The sequence below is a fragment of the Vipera ursinii genome (genome assembly GCF_947247035.1).
Source record: "Vipera ursinii genome assembly, chromosome: 1".
In the NCBI taxonomy this organism is placed as follows: Eukaryota; Metazoa; Chordata; class Lepidosauria; order Squamata; family Viperidae; genus Vipera; species Vipera ursinii.
The window spans coordinates 189,186,229-189,205,238 of NC_139512.1; the positions used below are offsets into that span (position 1 = coordinate 189,186,229).

A 19,010-nucleotide genomic window follows, 5' to 3' on the forward strand; every position below is an offset into this window, starting at 1 on the left:
TAAAAGGGCCCAGTTTGAAGACCTCTGCCTTAGGGCATGTAAAAGTCCATTCTTATAAAATCTTGTTAAAAAGTACTTTTGCAGGTCATGCATTAGATGAAACATATTATAATACAATAATAATAGAGTTGGAAGGGGCCATGGAGGTCTTCTAGTCAACCCCACTGCTCAGGCAGGAACCCTATACCATTTCAGACAAATGGTTGCCCAGTCTCTTCTTAAAAATGTCCAGTGTTGGAGCATTCACAATTTCTGGAGGTAGGTTGTTCCACTGATAAATGATTATATCATTTATATAATTGGCAGTTATCTAAATGCATTTTAAAAGTCTTTGTACAGAGACAAATCTGAGGAGATCTCTGGGCAGGGCAGTCAGTTTTTCATTTTTCTCCTGCATCTTGTCCAGTAATCCACTTCCAGTGACATATATAGCTCAGGCATCTCTTCTCTGTTCAAGTGTCACAAAACGTATTTTGCATAAAACCAGTATGGATTCTTTTGGGTTCAAAATACATATAATTCATAAATCTCTCATGACTTTAGTTAGATTAGAATGATTGATGGTAATCTCAAAGCTTGCAGCCTTTGTTGTAACATAATTAAAATTCAACATACTGTAATAATTGTTGATAAAAATGCTGTACTTTCATTTGGTGGATGGTCTTGTTCCGTATCCATTGAAACCTGAAAATAGATACCACTTTATGCATCACTTGCCTGTATCAAATAGCAAACCTTTCTTATTCATACTTAGTGACCACCTGGCGCCCTTTGATTTGTCCAATTTATAAGGACCTGTCTCTTAACATTCAACCCAAGTCAAGAATAGCTTCCTAGTTCTTGATGATACAACTAAAAATTGTTATAATGCTGTTGTTCATGTTGTGAACAAATCTGATACATCTTAGAAAAATATCTGCTAGTTGTCAAAACATTACAGACGTGGATATAAATTAGAAATAATCATTATTTGCTATGCAAAGAACATCTATCAGTTTTTTAAAAAGTCCTCTTGTTAATACTCTCTTTGATAGAATAACACAGCTATACTGTTTTTATTTTACGCAACTACAGATGGCAGGACTGAATACAAATGTAAAATACATTAACATCTCTGTATTTGGGGACTAGTTATCCTAAAAGCAAATCAATTTATTTAAAGGACCTCTCTCTCATGACTGATTTTCCACCATTACATACAGATAGTCCTCAACATACGACCACTATTGGGACTGCAGTCTTGATTGTTGAAAGAAGCAGTTGTTAAGCGAGACAACGTGTGATTGCCCACGTGACTGCTTCAATCAATAACTGCAATCTCATCACTCCTGTTTATGGCTGTTAAGTGATCATACGGGTTGTTAAGCAGAGTCTCAGGTAAGAGCATTTGATACCTCAGGTGTTGGGAAGACCCTGAGATACAGGTAATCCCCAAGTTACGAGCGTTCACTTAACGCTCGTTTGAAGTTACGTGATGAGCGCCCCTAGTGCTTACGAGCAAGTCCCGAAGTTACGAATATTGCAGCACCACAGCAGTCATTCACCCTAAGGAGCGACTTTAGTGGCACTGCAACATTCACCCTCACAACTGCTTCCCCCTCCCTTCCTGCCATGCTGGACTCACTTACCTTGTAAAAATCCTCTCTGCCATGGTTTATTTCCCTTTGAAGGAGAGGAGAGTCGGTTTAGAAATGTTTTTTGCACCAAGAATGGAAGTTTCTGATTTCGTGCGAGTTTGAAGTTGTGCCAAATCACAGACCTCAGAAACTGTCATTCTCTATGTGAAAGGTGCCTGTTTCCTGCTCCTGCCCCCAACTCCTTTCTGCCTGACAGCAAGCTAAAGCCTTCAACTGAGGGAGAAGTCCAGGCCCCTCACACCCTAATCCAGCCCGCCAGAGCTTGCCGCGCTGGGGGAGAAAGTGACCCCGTTGTCACTTATGCATGCCTCCAGAGCTCTGTTCCAGGGGGCAGCAGCTTGCAGCAGTGTTCCAGCACTAGGCTCTCCATGGCCTTCCCTACCCTGAGATACCTCGTTTGCTTAGCAAGCCGCGTGCATTTTAACGAGCAAGGGAGTGATCTCGTACCTCAAATGAGATTCACTCTACGGGTTTTCGAGTTACAAGTGAAATGGGCAGGCTCCATTACACTCATAACTCGAGGACTACCTGTATTCCACCCAGGAGCTGAAAATCCTTCCTTGCCGGAATCCAAACAGGATTTTCAACTCCTGAGCAGACAGGTATGTACGGCTTCTGTCAGTCATCCCAGGATCACTCCCATTGGCCTGTGACACTCTGGGGTCCTTGCCTTACGGTGCTGATTCTCCATTCTCTGCTTGGTTTTTGGCTCTCTCTTGATTCTGGGTCTTACTGAAAGAGCTGCCTGCTAAATAGGTTCAGCCCCTCCCCATGCATGAAAAGGAACACCTTCAATGGGCTGCAGGAATGGGGTTGAAATCTTTAGGAGTTCAGCTTCCCTCAGGAGACAGCTCTATGCAGAAACAAAAGGAGACCTCTTGCTAAGTGGCAACAGTTTGCAACCTTCCCTGCCAGTTTCCACATAGACTTTTTGGGAAAGCCAACAGAGAAAATTGCAAATGGCGATCACATAATGGAAGGCCACTTGGCAAGCAACTGTAAATCATAAGTCAAGGAGTAGATGTATCAATTTAGATTAATTGATTTTAGATTTAAACTTAAATGAATAGAAAAGAAAGCTGGACCTTATTTAAGAATATATACTTTGAGGTAAGTAAGATTTAAACTAATCAACCAAACACAGGGTTGAAGGATCTGTGGCTCTCTGGAAGTGATGAATTACAGTTCTCAGCATCTCCCACTGTTAGCCAGCAGCATTGCTGTAATGGGATCCCTATTCAAGTAGCCACCTTACAACTTATCAGTCTGAGAACTCCTTAAAAGTTACAGAAAGTGCAACTGAAGAATGAGGAGAAATATACTGCCATCAGGAAAAGGATAGTGGAAGAATGGCAGGAACTCACAGAGGAAATATCCTGCTCTTCCCATCTCAAACAGCAAGTCTCCCCAGGCAGGCTGTCCTATAAATGACACATTGTTGGTTTGGATCTCAAAGTGTTTACACAAGCAGCAAGCAAAATGCTTGATATAGATGCATCAGAAATGACTGGCCCTAATTATCTCCACTATAACAGGAAGACAAGGGAAGTGATCAGAGAGAAAAAATGTGCTAATTGTCAGGATAATATACAAAGCATTGTGAGAAGTGGGAGTGAGGATGATATTGCATCATTTGCATGATGACATTGTACTGCACACATCATCATCCTGATACCATCATAGCATAGGGAGAAAAAAGGTAACTGTTAAATGCTCTTCTTTCATGTATATGGAGAAACACAGTACTTACTGCAGGCAGGCAGTACCAAGATTCCCGGCATGTCCCAAGTTCACCATTCTTTTAATTAGGTGCTCCATGGCAATTGGGCACTCTGCAGAGGGTGAGAGGGCTTTCAATTTATCTTTTGGGTCTACATAACATGGTGCTGCTGGGAATGCTCTCATCTGTCGTTTCAATTTCTTTCGGGCGAAAACAGCTTCCTTCCATCTTCAAGAGAATGTACAAGCAAGATTCACTGACTGCCAAAATACACAACTTGCTAGAACCACCCTTTCAGATAGACTGTATTCTTGATACCAGGTTATAACCAGTTCTAGTGGGAAAGCAAATGTTTTCTGCGCTGCTAGAAGACAAGAGAAAAAAGGCTGTACAGTCCTCTCTGTAGACCATAGCAATTATATGTACTCTTCATTCAACTGCTCACTTGCCCTATAATTTAAAAAAGGAGAAGCGATATGTGTCTTTCTTGTTGCCTTACTATTTTAGTCACCTTAGAAGAGTCACCTGCATGAGATGGATGAGAATGAATGAATGAATGAATGAATGAAGTCCCCAGCTTTTTTCTCTTAAACCACACTTCATTTAGGAGAGCTTTGGAGTGGGACAGGATGTTGCTGGGGTATTTAGACAGAAAGAAAGAGCGGTCTTCTTTTGGCACTGATTACTATTTGACAACAATTGCACAAATGTCACATATCTTCACAGAATTCTTGGTGTATGCCTGAGGTCTTCAAAGAAGGGACTGATGGCAAATACTAGTTACAAAAGAACTCTTCTGTTGGGGAACTTTATTGAAGTAAATAATCCTAAAGCTAGTTCAGAAAGGTTTTGTCTTTTCCACTATAATAGTAAGCTTATGGTTTCACAAGCCTATTTTTGATACACAACATTGGTGTCCTAATTGACCAAAATAAATTCTAAAAAAAAACAAGACAAAAATAAAAAGGAGAGGGAAAAATAAAGAATACTCAAGTAATAATTCTTAATATTACATTGATCTTATAATGATTAGCTACAATGCATATATAGTGTTGTAATAAACTATGTGCTTGGTCTTATTACAACTACAGAATTAAAACAATTCAAAAAGAAGAAGCTCAAATGCTCCTTTCTCAACCATGAAGAGAAGACCTTTTTTTAATCAACTCGCCTTCTGACAAGATTATCAGAAAATAGACGTGTTCTATTGTGAGGATGTGACATTGTGAGAAGATGCTGGTGATCCTGTTTTTCTTCTTTCATCTTCTTCGTTACACTCTGGTGCAGTCATCTGTTACTGTCCAGCTGATCTGCACTCATTAGGCTATCATGATACCTCTGGCAGACTGATTTACTTCAGGAGTTAAGGCCTATGGCCTGTCAGACATTGCAACTTCTAGCACCCAGCACCCTAGATTAAGTTAATTGGGGCTATTGGTAAATGTGGACCAGCAATACTCAATTCCTCATTTTGGCTTCATTTTTGGATTTAGTCCCAAATCCCATTTAGAAGTTTATCTTGGATGGACTTGTTAGGCAAAAGTAAGAATAGCTAACTTAATGTATAGTACCACTATAATATAGTACCACTATAAGGTCAGAGTAGACCAGGCAAACACATAAGGATATGTAAACTGTAAATGACCGTCAGAGATCACAGGAGAATTTGAAAGAAAAGTACTTCCAGGATTTAAGACTTAAACAGTAGAACATTGACACTGACATCCCCTAAACTTCCCTGAAGATGTTATGTAGCCTGGTAATGAAACATTCGGAAACCAACCCACAAACTCAGAGAATGAAACTTCACCCTCATCCTATACCTGAGCTACAGATATTCACCACTACTGCAGACAAGTTTTGTCTTATAGTTATGTCCTGTAGAATAAAATCACAAGAATAATGAAAAGATTTTACACATCCTATCCTGAGCTAATTAGTGGAAGAAATATAATACAAATAAGCATATAATTAAACAAGTGCCAACTTTAATACAGTTGACATACCTTTGTAAGTATTTGCAGAAGCACTGAAGTTCTTGCAGGGTCTCTTTAGCATTTTGGAAAATTTCATCCTCCAAAAATGCATCCACCATTTCAGCACAGATTTCCTGTGAACATCGGACAATGCGTGCCTTTTGATCTATTTCCACAGCACACCTAAGATACAGTAATTCATTTAATTTAACAGATATCTCAAGAAAAGTTATAACACTTCTGGCTTTCAGTCATACAACAGAAGGTTAGAAGATTTATTTCAAAGAACAATTCAAGAACTGTTTAAAAGCAAATGCTCTCACATATAAATTAAATAACTGTTTTGATAAGAACTGCAGTATAGTTTAAAATTATTGATCACTGCATACAAAATATTATGTCTACTTCTGCAAAACAAAATGGAATTAATACATGGACATCTAGGTTGAACTAAACTATAATTTGTAAAATAAAAAAAATATTTATTATTCCTGCACCACCAAAAATATTCCAGTTGTACCTATTTATAGACAAAGGCTTAAAACCATAAAGCTAACAATTAAATCAGTGTAGTCTTGGACTGAGGAGGCAAAGTTAAAGGCACAGGCTTGGCTTGATTGCACAGATTGGAACGTTTTCGAAGATACCTCTGCAGATCTGGAAGAACTCACAGATACTGTAACATCATATGTTAGTTTTTGTGAAGACCTATGTTTGCCGACAAGAAACCTGTGAATATACAGTAAGAACAAGCCCTTGGTTCACAGCTAAGCTCAAGCAGCTAAATTGTGCCAAAGAGGAAGCCGACAGGGAAGGAGATAGAATGCTGTACAATAAAGCCAGAAATGTATTAACGAGGGAGATCAGAGCAGCAAAAAGAAGCTACTCTGAAAAGTTAAGGAATCAGGTCTCAACAAATGAACCAGCAAATGTGTAGAAAACTCTTTAAAATATTACTGGATACAACAAACCTCCTTTCCATGCTGAAGGAAATCGACAACTGGCAAATGACCTGAAGGTGTTTTATTGTAGGTTTGAGAGGAAACCACTATCACCTATCACCACCATCTCCATCTCAGATGCACCAACAACAGCCAAGCCTCCTACAGCTGACCCCCATTTTTGGTGCTCACAGAAAATGATGTGCAAGGTCTATTTCACAGACAAAAGCCTGGAAAAGTACCAGGCCCAGACAAGACAACTGCTTCTTGCTTGAAAGCTTGTACTCTTACCCACATCTTTAATAAATCACTAGAGATGTGATGTTATGTTCCTTCTTGCTTCAAATGCTCTACTATCATCCCAGTGTCAAAGAAACCCCATCAAGGTGCTGAACAACTACAGACCAGTTGCTCTGACATCCATAGTTACGAAATGATAGATTTTAGGAGAAGCCCTCCTATTCTACCACCTCTTACAACACTAGACAACACAGTATCAGCAGTAGAGACCTGCAAGGTTCTAAGTTCTATAATATCTCAAGACTTAAAATGAACACCTAACATCAAAAATGTGATCAAAAAAGCACAATAAAGAATGTTTTTCCTGCGCCAACTCAGATAGCTCAGACTGCCCAAGGAGCTGCTGATACACTTCTACAAAGGAATTATTGAGTATGTCATTTGCACCTCTACAACTGTCTGGTTTGGCCCTGTAATCAAACAAGACACAGACTTCAACAGATAGAACCGCAGAAAAAGCAATTGCTACCAGTCTGCCTTCTATTGAGGACCTGTATACTGCAAGAGCCAGAAAGAGGGCTGTGAAAATATCTACAGATTCCTCACATCCTGGACATACACTGTTTTAATTTCTTCCCGCAAGACAATGCTATAGGGCATTTTGCACACCAGAACAACTAGACGCCATCACTCTGCTAAACAACTAATTCTCACAACACAGTCAAACTACCTAGTAAGGCTGCATTACTATTATTCTTCTCATCTTTCTTATTACCTATCTCCTTATCTTTTTATGACTATAATTTTGTTGCTTGTATCTTACGATTTATATTGTTTTATTTAGTATCGTAGTATGATTTATGTTGTTTGTTTATTTAGTACGCTATGACTATCACTACGTGTTGTATCTTATCATTTATCATGAATGTATTGTTATAATGATTATGATCATGACTGAACACTTGTTGCTTGTATGTAGAATGAGAGTTTATGCACCGGAGACAAATTCCTTGTGTGTCCAATCATACTTGGTCAATAAAGAATTGTATTCTATTCTGTTCAGTTCAGTCCTAAACAGTGGCTGTGTGAGAAGAAAACAACTCATAAAAGAACTCTTTCTCCTCCACAGTTTCCAATGCCTCCCCACTTCTGAACAACTTGCAAGGGGAAACTGTTGAAATCAAGGTTGAGGCAATTTGAGCCAGATTCTCAGTTTCTTATAAATGGTTATAGCAACTATCTTTAATTTAAAAGCCTAAATCATTATGTTATTAAAGGCAGGGAAAGCCCTAAACGTAAGAAAGATATTACTTTTATTTAGATGCTTACTTACAGAAAATTAGCCTAAGATACCTAGAAAACAATACACAGTTCTGAGAAAAGAAATAAAAGTCCAACCAGCTGCTTGGAAACAGATATACATTTCATTACTGGAGCCAGAGTATTAGAAACATCCACTATAAGAAGAATGACAGATCATAAAGTGGCAGTATACAGTGACAGCAAAAAATATGTTATTTATTCTAAAAAGAAAGAGTGTTTTTATTTGATCTTTCATAGCAAAGAATCCATTGCAAGAAAATATGCATCTTTAATTATTTATGGAACAATCATAATAAAATTATAATGATAAAGATGTTACAATCGGCAAAGACGACGGGCCTGCCACTTACGTACTTTAGCTCCTTAACTGAAATTTCTTGTATTTCTTGCTTTATTACTTCTGCCATCAGTTCTGTGCCCAGCAACTTGCTTAACATTTGTGTCCTCTCTTCTTTTTCCCTTTTTTGCCTAAGATGGTGATGGAATGAAATCCAATCATTACGTCTTAGGAAAACTTCAGATACTTATCTTACATAACAAAGTAAATAAATAAATAGCTGCCTTAAAAATATTAGTATTAAGTATAACTTATGGAAACATGACTAAGATTCAAGTAATACTAAGAATATTCTATTTAACGTACATTTTCTGGTTATGTTGTATTATTTATTAAATACATCTGTCTGTGTGTCTGTCTGTCCTGAGCTGGACCAAGAACCATCTGCATGCAATCTATTGCCCTACAGATATGTTAGTGGTATTTAAATAATTCTCACACCATTGGAGCAACGTCTAAGAGAGAACATAAGAGCATGCAATCTACTGTTACCCATTAACAGACAGATTTCCCAGAGTATGAAGGGTTTTACATGTTAACTGACCTACATATGTGTACGTTGGCCAAATGAATAACTACCAAGGTGCATGGTGAATAATTACTGTGACAGATTCAGGCAAGCCTAACTATTGAGGTGCTCCCCAACAGTCTCTGTTATGTATCACTGCATGTATAATTGAATAAATCTCTCTCTCTGTCATCACATCTGATTAGCTCAGAGAAAACAATACTGCAATATATTGTAGGACTGCAATTTGTACACACTGAAATTTTAAACTGTGACAGAACAAATGTTATATAAAAGTTACTTCTCTTTTTCGGCCTGTCGCTTTTCTTCTTCAAATCTTTCCCTTTCTTCATTTATTACAGCAGATGCAATTTGCCTCAAAATTCCAGACATCACTTCTGTAATTAGTTCACTTATAGTAGCATCAGAGACCCTATAGAAGAAATAAAATTCACTGTGAAGCCTTCATTGAAAGAACCAGCTGCACATTTCTAAATTTTCTAGAACTTCACCAGCTCCTCAAGATAGGTGTTTATTATTCACTTGCAGAACCAGGTTACATGTAATAAGCCATCAATATTAAAACAAAATTTCATCTCCAAAATCAAAGTTAAATAAAAGAGCATAAACAGCCCAAGTATTTTAAGTAGTGTTGGTTTATCAGAAGAATCCCCTAGTCCAGGGGTTGGCAACCTTAAACACTTGGACCCGTTTCCCAAGGAAAAGAAAATACTGGGAGCCGCAAAACTCACGTGCATGCATGCGCACATGCACAAGGGGAGGAGCTTGATTGAAGAGTTCAATTAAAAAAGAAATAGAGGCTGCTGTGCATGAATTCTCTCTCTCGCTTTCTTCCTCTCTCCCTCTCTCCCTCCCTCCCTCTCTCCGATCTTCTGCTCACCTGGCAAGCTAGCTGGCTTCACGCTGTTCTCCGAAAAGTTGACACACATTCTTATTGGGTTGGCTCTCCTGCCCTTGGTCTGCCAGTCCTCTTCCCCCAGTGTGTGTGTGTGTGTGTGTGTGTGTGTGTGTGTGTGTGAGAGAGAGAGAGAGAGAGAGAGAGAGAGAGAGAGAGATGCTGCTTTCTGCTGCTTCCTGCAGAGATGCAGCAAAGGCAGGAGCCCCGCCCAATAAACTTGTCGGAGAATAGTGTGAGGCCACTCTTGTTTTTAGACACACACACACACACACACACACACACACACACAGAGAGAGAGAGAGAGAGAGAGAGAGAGAGAGAGAGAGAGAGAGAGAGAAGCGCAAGTGCCTCTCTCTGTCTCTCTGCAAATGGCGGAGGACGACTGGGAGCCGCAGGAGAAGGCTGAAAGAGCCGCATGCAGCTCCAGAGCCATGGGTTGCCGACCTGTGCCCTAGTCCTATTACTCACATAAGTAAAAATACCCAGCACTTCTTTTCATCTTGCAAAAAAGTACAACTTTTTAAAAGCTACAAATTTTGTGAGATATTTGCTTCTAAAATAATATATTGTAAATCTTATTTCCCTAGCGGAGTGAATGAAAAACTGTTGCTTTGGTGGGCCTAAGCCTGTGTTCACTGGCCTGAGAAATCTTAAATATGCCAATTCCCTCCTGATGTCTTTTCCAGTAAAGCTGGAATTATTGAGACTGCAGAGAGTGTAGTATAATTGCTCACAGAAGGACAGCATGGAATGTCAAAAATTGTGATCATTTGACTATGGAATGCTGTCATATTGTAATTGTGAGCTGGGCACCAAGCACCCAAAGTTCAATCATGTGACTGCCGGGATGCTGCAACAGCTGAAATATTGGCAGCCCCTTTCATTCAGCACAGTTGTAACTTTGAACAATTGCTGAACAAATTATCATAAATTAAAAACTATCTGTAGTTTTAAACATATACTACCTTTATTATAGCTATGTATTAAATATATTGGTGTTTATGCATTATTGGGAAAATTTAAGATTAGTGACCCTGGAGTGTGATCTCTGGTTACAGACATACAGCTGCATACGCTTTTTTCCTACACGTTTTAATAACTTACATTCTTTTTCTATCTACCCACAAGACTTCTAAGAATAAATTTTCCTGTTACACCCAAACATAAAAGACCAGTGGGTTTACTACATAAACCCAGAATCTCATTTGAATTTTAAAAAAACCAAAGATAAGATCTGAACATCACAGTCAACATGACCAGCAACATTTTTCAATTCAAAATAAAATTTGATATGACCTCAGAAACTTTTTAAAGAAGGAGTCTAATTTCAAAGTGCTAGGGAAGGGGAAAAAAGGAGTAAAAACATCATTATGATCAGATTTTGTATCTGCTGTATTAGAAAACACAGGACAGCATCTGACACAGACCAACCAATCACAGCGCAAGTAAATATCACTGCAGCATACAGAAACATACTGCCAGGGAAGGTGGAAAGATGAATGTCTCATGAAGCCTCATTCTGCCACACTGGAAAAATCAAAGCCTAAAAGTTTGAGGTCCAATCTGAGAAATGATGTTCCCATATGATTTTCAACATATGCACACCCCTAGAACTAAGAATGTGTATCAGTAAAGAAACTGCTGAAAAGAGGCTAATGAAAAATATGAATGTAAATAAAATATGGGCAGTTATCCTTACGAGGATAAAATACTTCTTTTGTTATAATCATTTACAGTTATATTATCTATTTTATTGTAAGCGGCCCAGAGTCACCTAAGTGGCTGTATAAGAAAAATAAATAAATATACTATTGCATTTAAGCCACAATCTATCTTTTATGAGCCAAACAACTGCTGCATCATCTTGTCATTTAGCTGGTTATAATAAAAGAATATCGGTATTAATTTCTTATCTTTCTTGGCCTATGGCAGAACGGGTGGAAAAAGCTTTTCTATGCAGAGAAAGATTTTACAATTCCTATAGGTGTTTTTCGTTAACCTGAAATCTATTATAGAAAATATTTATTTAACAGATTTGTATGGCTTCAAAACTTAAAACCACAACTTTGGACGGCTCACAAGGACAATAAAACCACAATACCATAAAACCCATAAAAGTATAGCTTCCTTTAGCTTACTTTCCTTGAACCTTCTGTCAGACAAGTATGGGAAGAGTTGTGCTGAAGCTGCAAGAGCCTTACAGATAATATAGAAACCCTGTTGAAAGAAGACTGAATATCTGAGGGATGAGTGACCCAAAAGGGCCTTCTTGAAATTCTAAAGCAATAAGCCCTTCCTATCTAGCTACAAGATTTGGAAGATGAAGAAGTGAGAAGAAAAATTGCTGTAAAGAGAACAGATGTCAGTTTTAATGCCAAAATGCCTCAAAAGTAACAAAAAGATATGCCTACAATGACAAATAAGCAAACACCGACACCTGCTTCCAAAATATCATTAAAAACAATAATATTTATACATACCATATTGCCGTTTGTACATAGTCGGTTCCTACACTGCTGATTTCTTTGCATTCTTCTTCTAGTACCTCATACATAAGGTCTTTAGCTACCTCTAAAATGTCCTGAAATTAAGGAGTAGTAAGAATTAGACTTTAACACTGTTTTTTAGCATATGCGTTGCAATATTTGTAAAACCAAAACAAATAAAATGGTATAGTATATAGTAGCACAATATTAAAACTCAAACATTTGATGCAATAGAGAATTTAAGGCAATATTAAAACACAACAGGAGACCACTACTCAGTCTCTAAATATCAACATTCGTATCAGGGTGGTGTAAAGGCCTAGAAAGTTTTCCAGTTTTTACAGGAAAAACTGTAGTGAAATTTTCTGAATTAAAGAAAGGGTAAGTGAAAAGAAATGAAAAAGAGGGTTAAAACAGAAAGCAGGGTTCTGCTTATGGAAACACATTTTTCAAAGGCTGGAAGACTGTTTTGTCTTTCAAGTATTCTGCAGGGAAATCTTCTCCTGGTTTGAGGACCAGCTTGATCTAGTGGTTAGAAACCAAGCTAGAAACCGAGAAGCTGCGAATTCAAGTTCCACCTTAGCCATGAAAGACAGCTGAGTAACTTTGGGCCATTCATTGTCTCTCAGCCCAACCTACTTCACAGGCTTGTTCTGGTAAAAACAGGAGGAAGGTGTATTAGATATGTTTGCTGCCTTAATTTTTTTTTAAAAAAAATGAAGATAAGATGCAAGCAAACAAACAGCCAAAATTATCCTTCCATTTGTTATCCCTATCAAATCCAGACCTCTAAGCAGTGGTGGTGTTCAAATACCTGAACAACTGGTTCTCTGCATGGACGCCACTTCCGGATGTCCACTCACTTCCGGCAGTCTATTCTGGGCCTTGCGAAAAAGGGATAGGGCATCAACCGGTTCACCAAAGTCAACAAAGCAATAGCTATCGGTTCTACTGAACCAGTGCGAACCGGCTGAATCCCACCACTGCCTCTAAGGCAAGGATCAGAATCAAGAAATATAAAACCTTTCAGCTGAATGCAGAAGTTTTCCTCACACTTATTCATTGGGAACACTGGGAAGGGCTACTGGCAAAGTTCCATAGGAGGAAGAAAGTATATGTGCCAGGAGAAGCTGTACATTCTGAGGGATTGTGTGCTCAGGATTGAGGGCAAAAAAGGTCATTTTCTCAATCACTAGTATTATTTTTTCACCACGGTCCAACTTCAAGTATTTCTAACTGCTCTCATATCAAGAATGCTTATGTTAACACAAAAACAGATATATAAAATTATTTTTTGAAAAAGGCGTGATAATTTAAGAAATGTCAGATGCTTCTCACCATATCACTATATTCAGGCTGATGCTTTGGAGTGGGAGACAACAGTTGTGAAATGGGCTGAAAGATAGACTCTGCAGAGGAAGACACCAGTGCAGACGGGAATGGTGGAAGTAAAAATGAAGATTGAGATTGAAGTGCTTCTGTTTTTACATTTTCCTCTCCCATTCTTGGTTCTGTGGGCAAAAACAGGAGGTAAAAGCTATTCAGCAAGAGAAACAATATTTTCATAACTTTTAAAAACATTTTTAAGGCAGGACAGACTTTTCCAGGATGGTTTCTAAAAACAAGAGTAAAGATATGATTAAATGTAAAGGTTCAAACTCAATCTCTTTATTTTCAGAGGTTTTAGGGGAATTACCTCAGAAACCTGAAATATTTCTGCCTCTCAAAGAGACACTGTCTATAACAGAGAATGCCCAGCCAGATGAATTAATACTCAGCTTTGGTATGAATTATTTTCGCATTAAGCATTTATGTTTAACAATTTATATCAAAGAACAGTCATATGAAAAAATAACTACACCCCATTGAATTTTTTGACAATTTCAAATTATTTCAAAATATAAATATTTGCTCTTCATTTCTGCAATATTGATAAAGGGGATAGGTAAGGTAAAAGTTCCCCCGCACATTCGTGCTAGTCGTTTCCGACTCTAGGGGCCGGTGTTCATCTCCGTTTCAAAGCCGAAGAGCCAGCACTGTACCTTCCTCCGTGGTCATGTGGCCGGCATGACTAGACGCTAAAGGCGCACGGAATGCTGTTACCTTCCCACCGTAGTGGTCCCTATTTTTCTACTTGCATTTTTACGTGCTTTCGAACTGCTAGGTTGGCAGAAGCTGGGATGAGTAACAGGCGCTCACTCTGCTACGCGGCACTCGGGATTCGACCCGCCAAACTGCCGACCTTTTGATCGACAAGCTCAGTGTCCTAACCCACTGAGCCACCGCGTCCCTCAGCAAACACCTAGAGGTAAGCAAAGTCATTACCAAAAGCCAACATGGCTTTGTCAAAAACAGATCATGCCAGACAAATCTTATTGCATTCTTTGACCAGGTGACAAAATTAGTGGACCAGAGGAATACTGTGGATATAATTTACTTGGACTTCAGTAAGGCATTTGATAAAGCAGACCACAACTTATTACTTGATAAGATAGAAAAATGTAGGTTAGACAGCATCACCACCAGATGGATTCATAGCTGGCTGACCAGCCGTGGACCTCAATGGAACTGCATCTACATGGAGGGAAGTTTGTAGTGGGGTGCCCCAGGGCCCTGTTCTGGGTCCAGTGCTCTTCAACATCTTCATCAATAATTTGGATGAGGGGTTAGAGGGGGAACTCATTAAATTTGCAGACGACACTAAGCTAGCAGGAATAGCCAACACTCCTAGCCAAAGGATAGGATCAAGTCAAAGCATTGAACTAACAAAAAAATTGGACCTTCCTTAAGATGAATTAGCAGCAATTCCATACAAATTATTTTTGATGAAAAAATACCATGCAAGAGCTTGGGACCTCCTTCTACATTAATTCATCTTGCTTTCTACAAATAAAGAATATATCATTTCAATCAGATGAATTGCAAAAACATTTAAAATAATCACCTGTAACAAGACTTTGTTGTATTTAATATTAAAGTTTCAGAGTGATGAAATATCTATAGTAATGCAAACTATGCCAAGCTAGTATATTTTTTAATAATAGGTTCTAGGAAACAATCGTATTTCTTATTGTCATTCTGTGACTGTAGTTTCTTACCTATTAAATCAACACTGACTTTCTGAAGATTGCTGGCTGAATCCACTACTGAATTCTCTCCCGTGTATTTGTTCTGAGCATTAAAACTGCACAAAGGTACATGAGGAGTCATGTGCTGTATAGGCCCCCCACTGACAATTTCTCCAACAGGCAGAATGAGCTTCTGCCCAACAAACAGGGATTTCTTTGGCTTGGGCAAGCTTTCTGGTTCCAAAAAGGCAGACCGATTCAACTCCACAGAACTGTGTAGAGAGTTAGGTACATAACAAGATTGTAATGAACCATTTCACAACATTTTTTTCAAAACACATCTATAATAAATCATAATAATGTCAGAGCCTTGGTGGAGCAGTGGGCTAATGCCTCCTTAAGTAACACCAGCTGCCTGCAATTAGTGCAGGTTCGCATCCCACCAGGCTCAAGGTTGACTCAGCCTTCCATCCTTCCGAGGTAGGTAAAATGAGGACCCAGATTGTTGGGGGCAATAAGCTGACTTTGTAATAATGCCGCTTGGGGGTGTGTGAAAGCCCTAATAAGCAGGCATATACATAGAATGAAGGCTACTGCTAAGCTTGTAAGCCGCCCTGAGTCTTCGGAGAAGGGCGGGATATAAATGGAATTTAAAAAAAAAATTTTCTCTCCTTTGATGTGACATTTGGGGCAATGAATTAATATGAATCCCATTTAAAAACACAACAGCCCTGACACAAACTGTTGCACTGTCCAAATATAGCATAGTAAGTATATTATATTTCTAGAAATTATGCATATGAACAATAAAAAACCAGTTCTTTGTAGAGTTATTTTAGATCAGTTTAAAAAAACATCTGTGGCAAGTGCTTTTCAATAAAAACCTAGGGCCCAGTGGACTTGGCATTTGATGGCAGGTTATAGAAATCAAATAAATAAATCTGCAGATTCTGTCAGATATCAGGTTTATCACAACATTTTTACTATTGTATTGTCCAATCATTTGTCAAAGACCAGCTCAAACAGTTTCAACATTTGGGATCTTGAATCATGGTCTATTCAGTCACATGATAACAGAAAGATTGACGCTAATATTTTATTATACAAGAAGAATGTGTGGCCAACATTAAAAATTAAACTAGAACAAGTTTCTGTGTCAGATACTATATAGTGCATAAAACTGAAACAATAATTTAAATTGGTCTTTGGAAATTACAGGTAGTCCTCAAATTCATAACCATAATGGAGCCTGCCCATTACTGTTGGAACTGTGATATGTGATAACCTCATTTAAACTGCCTATCCTGTAATGCAAAACAACCACTTACCCATCAGACACCCCCAAGCCATAATAACTTATAAAATCAGTTGCTTCTTCAAGGTTTCTAAACAGCAACATGCGAACTATATTCTCCAGTGGAAAGATAGTGGATCTCTGATAGTTCACAGTATAAGCAAAATTGAGACACTTTAGAGCATCTTTACGAATCTGAAAAATATTTTAAAAGATATTAACATCTTTACTACTTTATAATATTTTATTACATAATCATAACATTAAAAATATCTTATGGTCTCTGTCAAGTATCTTTTTCTTTTCTTTTTTTGGGAGTTGAATGTTTCATGAAGAGCTACAATGAATTTGAAAGTTGTATTCTATGGCCATAGGTCACACTGCATGGACCTTTTCGGAGAAAATTAAAGCTGTACAAATATTAGGAAAATCATATTTAACAACAAAAGTTTCCTTGGCTAGAAATACACCAATGACAACTTTAATCTGTGTTTATGAACTTTTTCTTTAAAAAGGAGCTGTTGAGAAGGTATAAGTAAATCCTAAATGACCAAGCTTACATAAGTATGCACACTCCCTTTACATTTACAATTTCCTCCCATGGAATTTAGAAATTTACTTTGAAGTCTTCTAGTTTATGCAAAAGATAAAGAAGTCTATATTACTGGTTCTAAAGTATCTCTCCAATGCTTTGAATACTGGAACCTCAAGAATACATTGAAAAGTATTCATGTCCTCATTGCTTGTAATATGTTTGTAGGCTTCTTGATGTGATTTTTTTAATGTTTTATTGATTTTTAACAATCGATTTTACAATCTTTAGTGCTTAGTAAACATCATGTTGTCTGGGTTCACATATTTAACATTAACTTCTTAAATGTAAATCTGTTCAGTACTGCACAATCCAGTGTTTTTTTCCTGATCCTCCTTTCTTCCCTATATTTTTTCCATTTTTCCCTCATTACATGGTTACAATTCTTGCTACTGTTGATGCAAATAAAGTTAAATATAAACATCATCATATTTTACTAATATACAAATAATAATATCAATTCATAAGTCAATATCCTGTTTTTCATGCGCGTTAAGGTTTGATTTCCCACCAATATTTGAAATATCTTTGTCAGTTATGATTTTTCAATATTAATTACATTTATATAGCTAAGAATTTTATTCATACCAGCCACTCTCTTACTTCCATATTTCCCATATCAAAAAAAGAAAGAAACAAAATGCTATTTTAATTCTAAATCGTATCTCTCATTATAAAAATCTAACTATATCTAAGGGTCATCTGTTCTTTTAATCATATTCAAAGATATTTAATCATATAATGCCCCCTCTAATAGGTCAAATCTTCTGTTTTTTAAGTCTAACTCTCACTTTCTTTCTTTGCAAGTACCGTATTTTTCGGACCATAAGACGCACTTTTTTTCCCCAAAAGTGGGGGGAGAAACAAGGGTGCGTCTTATGGTCCGAAGGTGATCCGTATGGCCAGCCCCAACCTCTGCAAGTGGAGCACGAATCGGCACGTGCTGAGAAACGCCGATCTCACGCTCCTGCACTCTCCCTCGCTCGGTTTCAGCTTCCCTTGCTACAAGAGAAAGCAGGCTGAAACGGAGTGAGGAGATTGCCAGGAATGTGAATCGGCTGATCTCGTGCTGCTGCAATCTGCCTCGTTTCAGCTTGCTTTCTCTTGTAGCAAGGGAAGCTGAAACCGAGTGAGGGAGTTTGCAGGAGCGCGAGATCGGCCGATTCGCATTTCTGGCAATCTCCCTCACTCCGTTTCAGCTTGCTTTCTGGAAGAGAAAGCCGGGCTGCAGGGCCGCCTCCGCGGGTACTGCTCTAATGCAGAGAGGGAAGGACAAAGAGGGAGGGAGGGAAGGAAGGAAGGAAGGAAGGAGGGGACAATGGGAGAGGGAGGGAGAGAAAGAGAGAGGGAGAGAGAGAGAAGGAGAAAGATTTTTTTTCTTGTTTTCCTGCTCTAAAAACTGGGTGCATCTTATGGTCCGGTGCGTCTTATGGTCCGAAAAATACGGTAGCTTTCCAGGTCAAGGCAATTAAATCATTTCTTTCTATTTTTGTAAAAGTTGCTTGGTGTGAGGAAGACAATTTGGATAGCTGTCTTTTTTGTTGTTGTTTTTTTTTTGGGGGGGGAAGTCCGCCCATTTATATTCCTTAAGACATTCCCACTTTCCTTCTCCCTCAATTTTCTAATTGTAGATTTAATTTGGAGAATTGCTCATTTATATTATCTAAATTGTTTTTATGGTTCTTTCTGTGTCCTCTTTGTGTGCGACAATTGTTTGGTGAATTAGTTGAAGCATAGAGTATATTTCCTTCTGAAAGGTGTTTATTTTTTCTTGAGGCATCATTCCTGGAGATCCTTGATTAGCCTGGGTGGGGAGAGCTTCAAATGGAGGTGCAAGGTATATTTTCTTACCACTTTTAGCTGGGTGTAAAATATCCATTTTGTTCCCCCCCCCCCCGATAATCTGTCAAAACATTTGTGTTCTCCAAATACAAGTCTTGTCTAGTATCACCAGTCTTAATAAGAGTAG

General features: G+C 38.2%; 1 protein-coding gene across 3 annotated transcripts in view; it reads right to left on the reverse strand.

The window, feature by feature from the left end:
* MCM3AP (minichromosome maintenance complex component 3 associated protein) overlaps positions 1-19,010 on the reverse strand; it is an 83,078-nt gene that overhangs the window by 28,313 nt on the left and 35,755 nt on the right. For all 3 annotated transcript variants that reach the window (XR_014492482.1, XR_014492483.1, XM_083362316.1), the window contains exons 11-19: positions 16,484-16,644; positions 15,186-15,427; positions 13,426-13,598; positions 12,082-12,182; positions 8,984-9,115; positions 8,192-8,305; positions 5,364-5,516; positions 3,388-3,585; positions 616-684 (exon numbers count right to left, since the gene is read on the reverse strand). Coding sequence is in view for 1 of the 3 variants with exons in the window: in XM_083362316.1 (XP_083218442.1) it covers positions 616-684; positions 3,388-3,585; positions 5,364-5,516; positions 8,192-8,305; positions 8,984-9,115; positions 12,082-12,182; positions 13,426-13,598; positions 15,186-15,427; positions 16,484-16,644 (1,343 nt within the window). In the remaining 2 variants the exon portion in view is untranslated. The remainder of the gene's footprint in view (positions 1-615; positions 685-3,387; positions 3,586-5,363; positions 5,517-8,191; positions 8,306-8,983; positions 9,116-12,081; positions 12,183-13,425; positions 13,599-15,185; positions 15,428-16,483; positions 16,645-19,010) is intronic.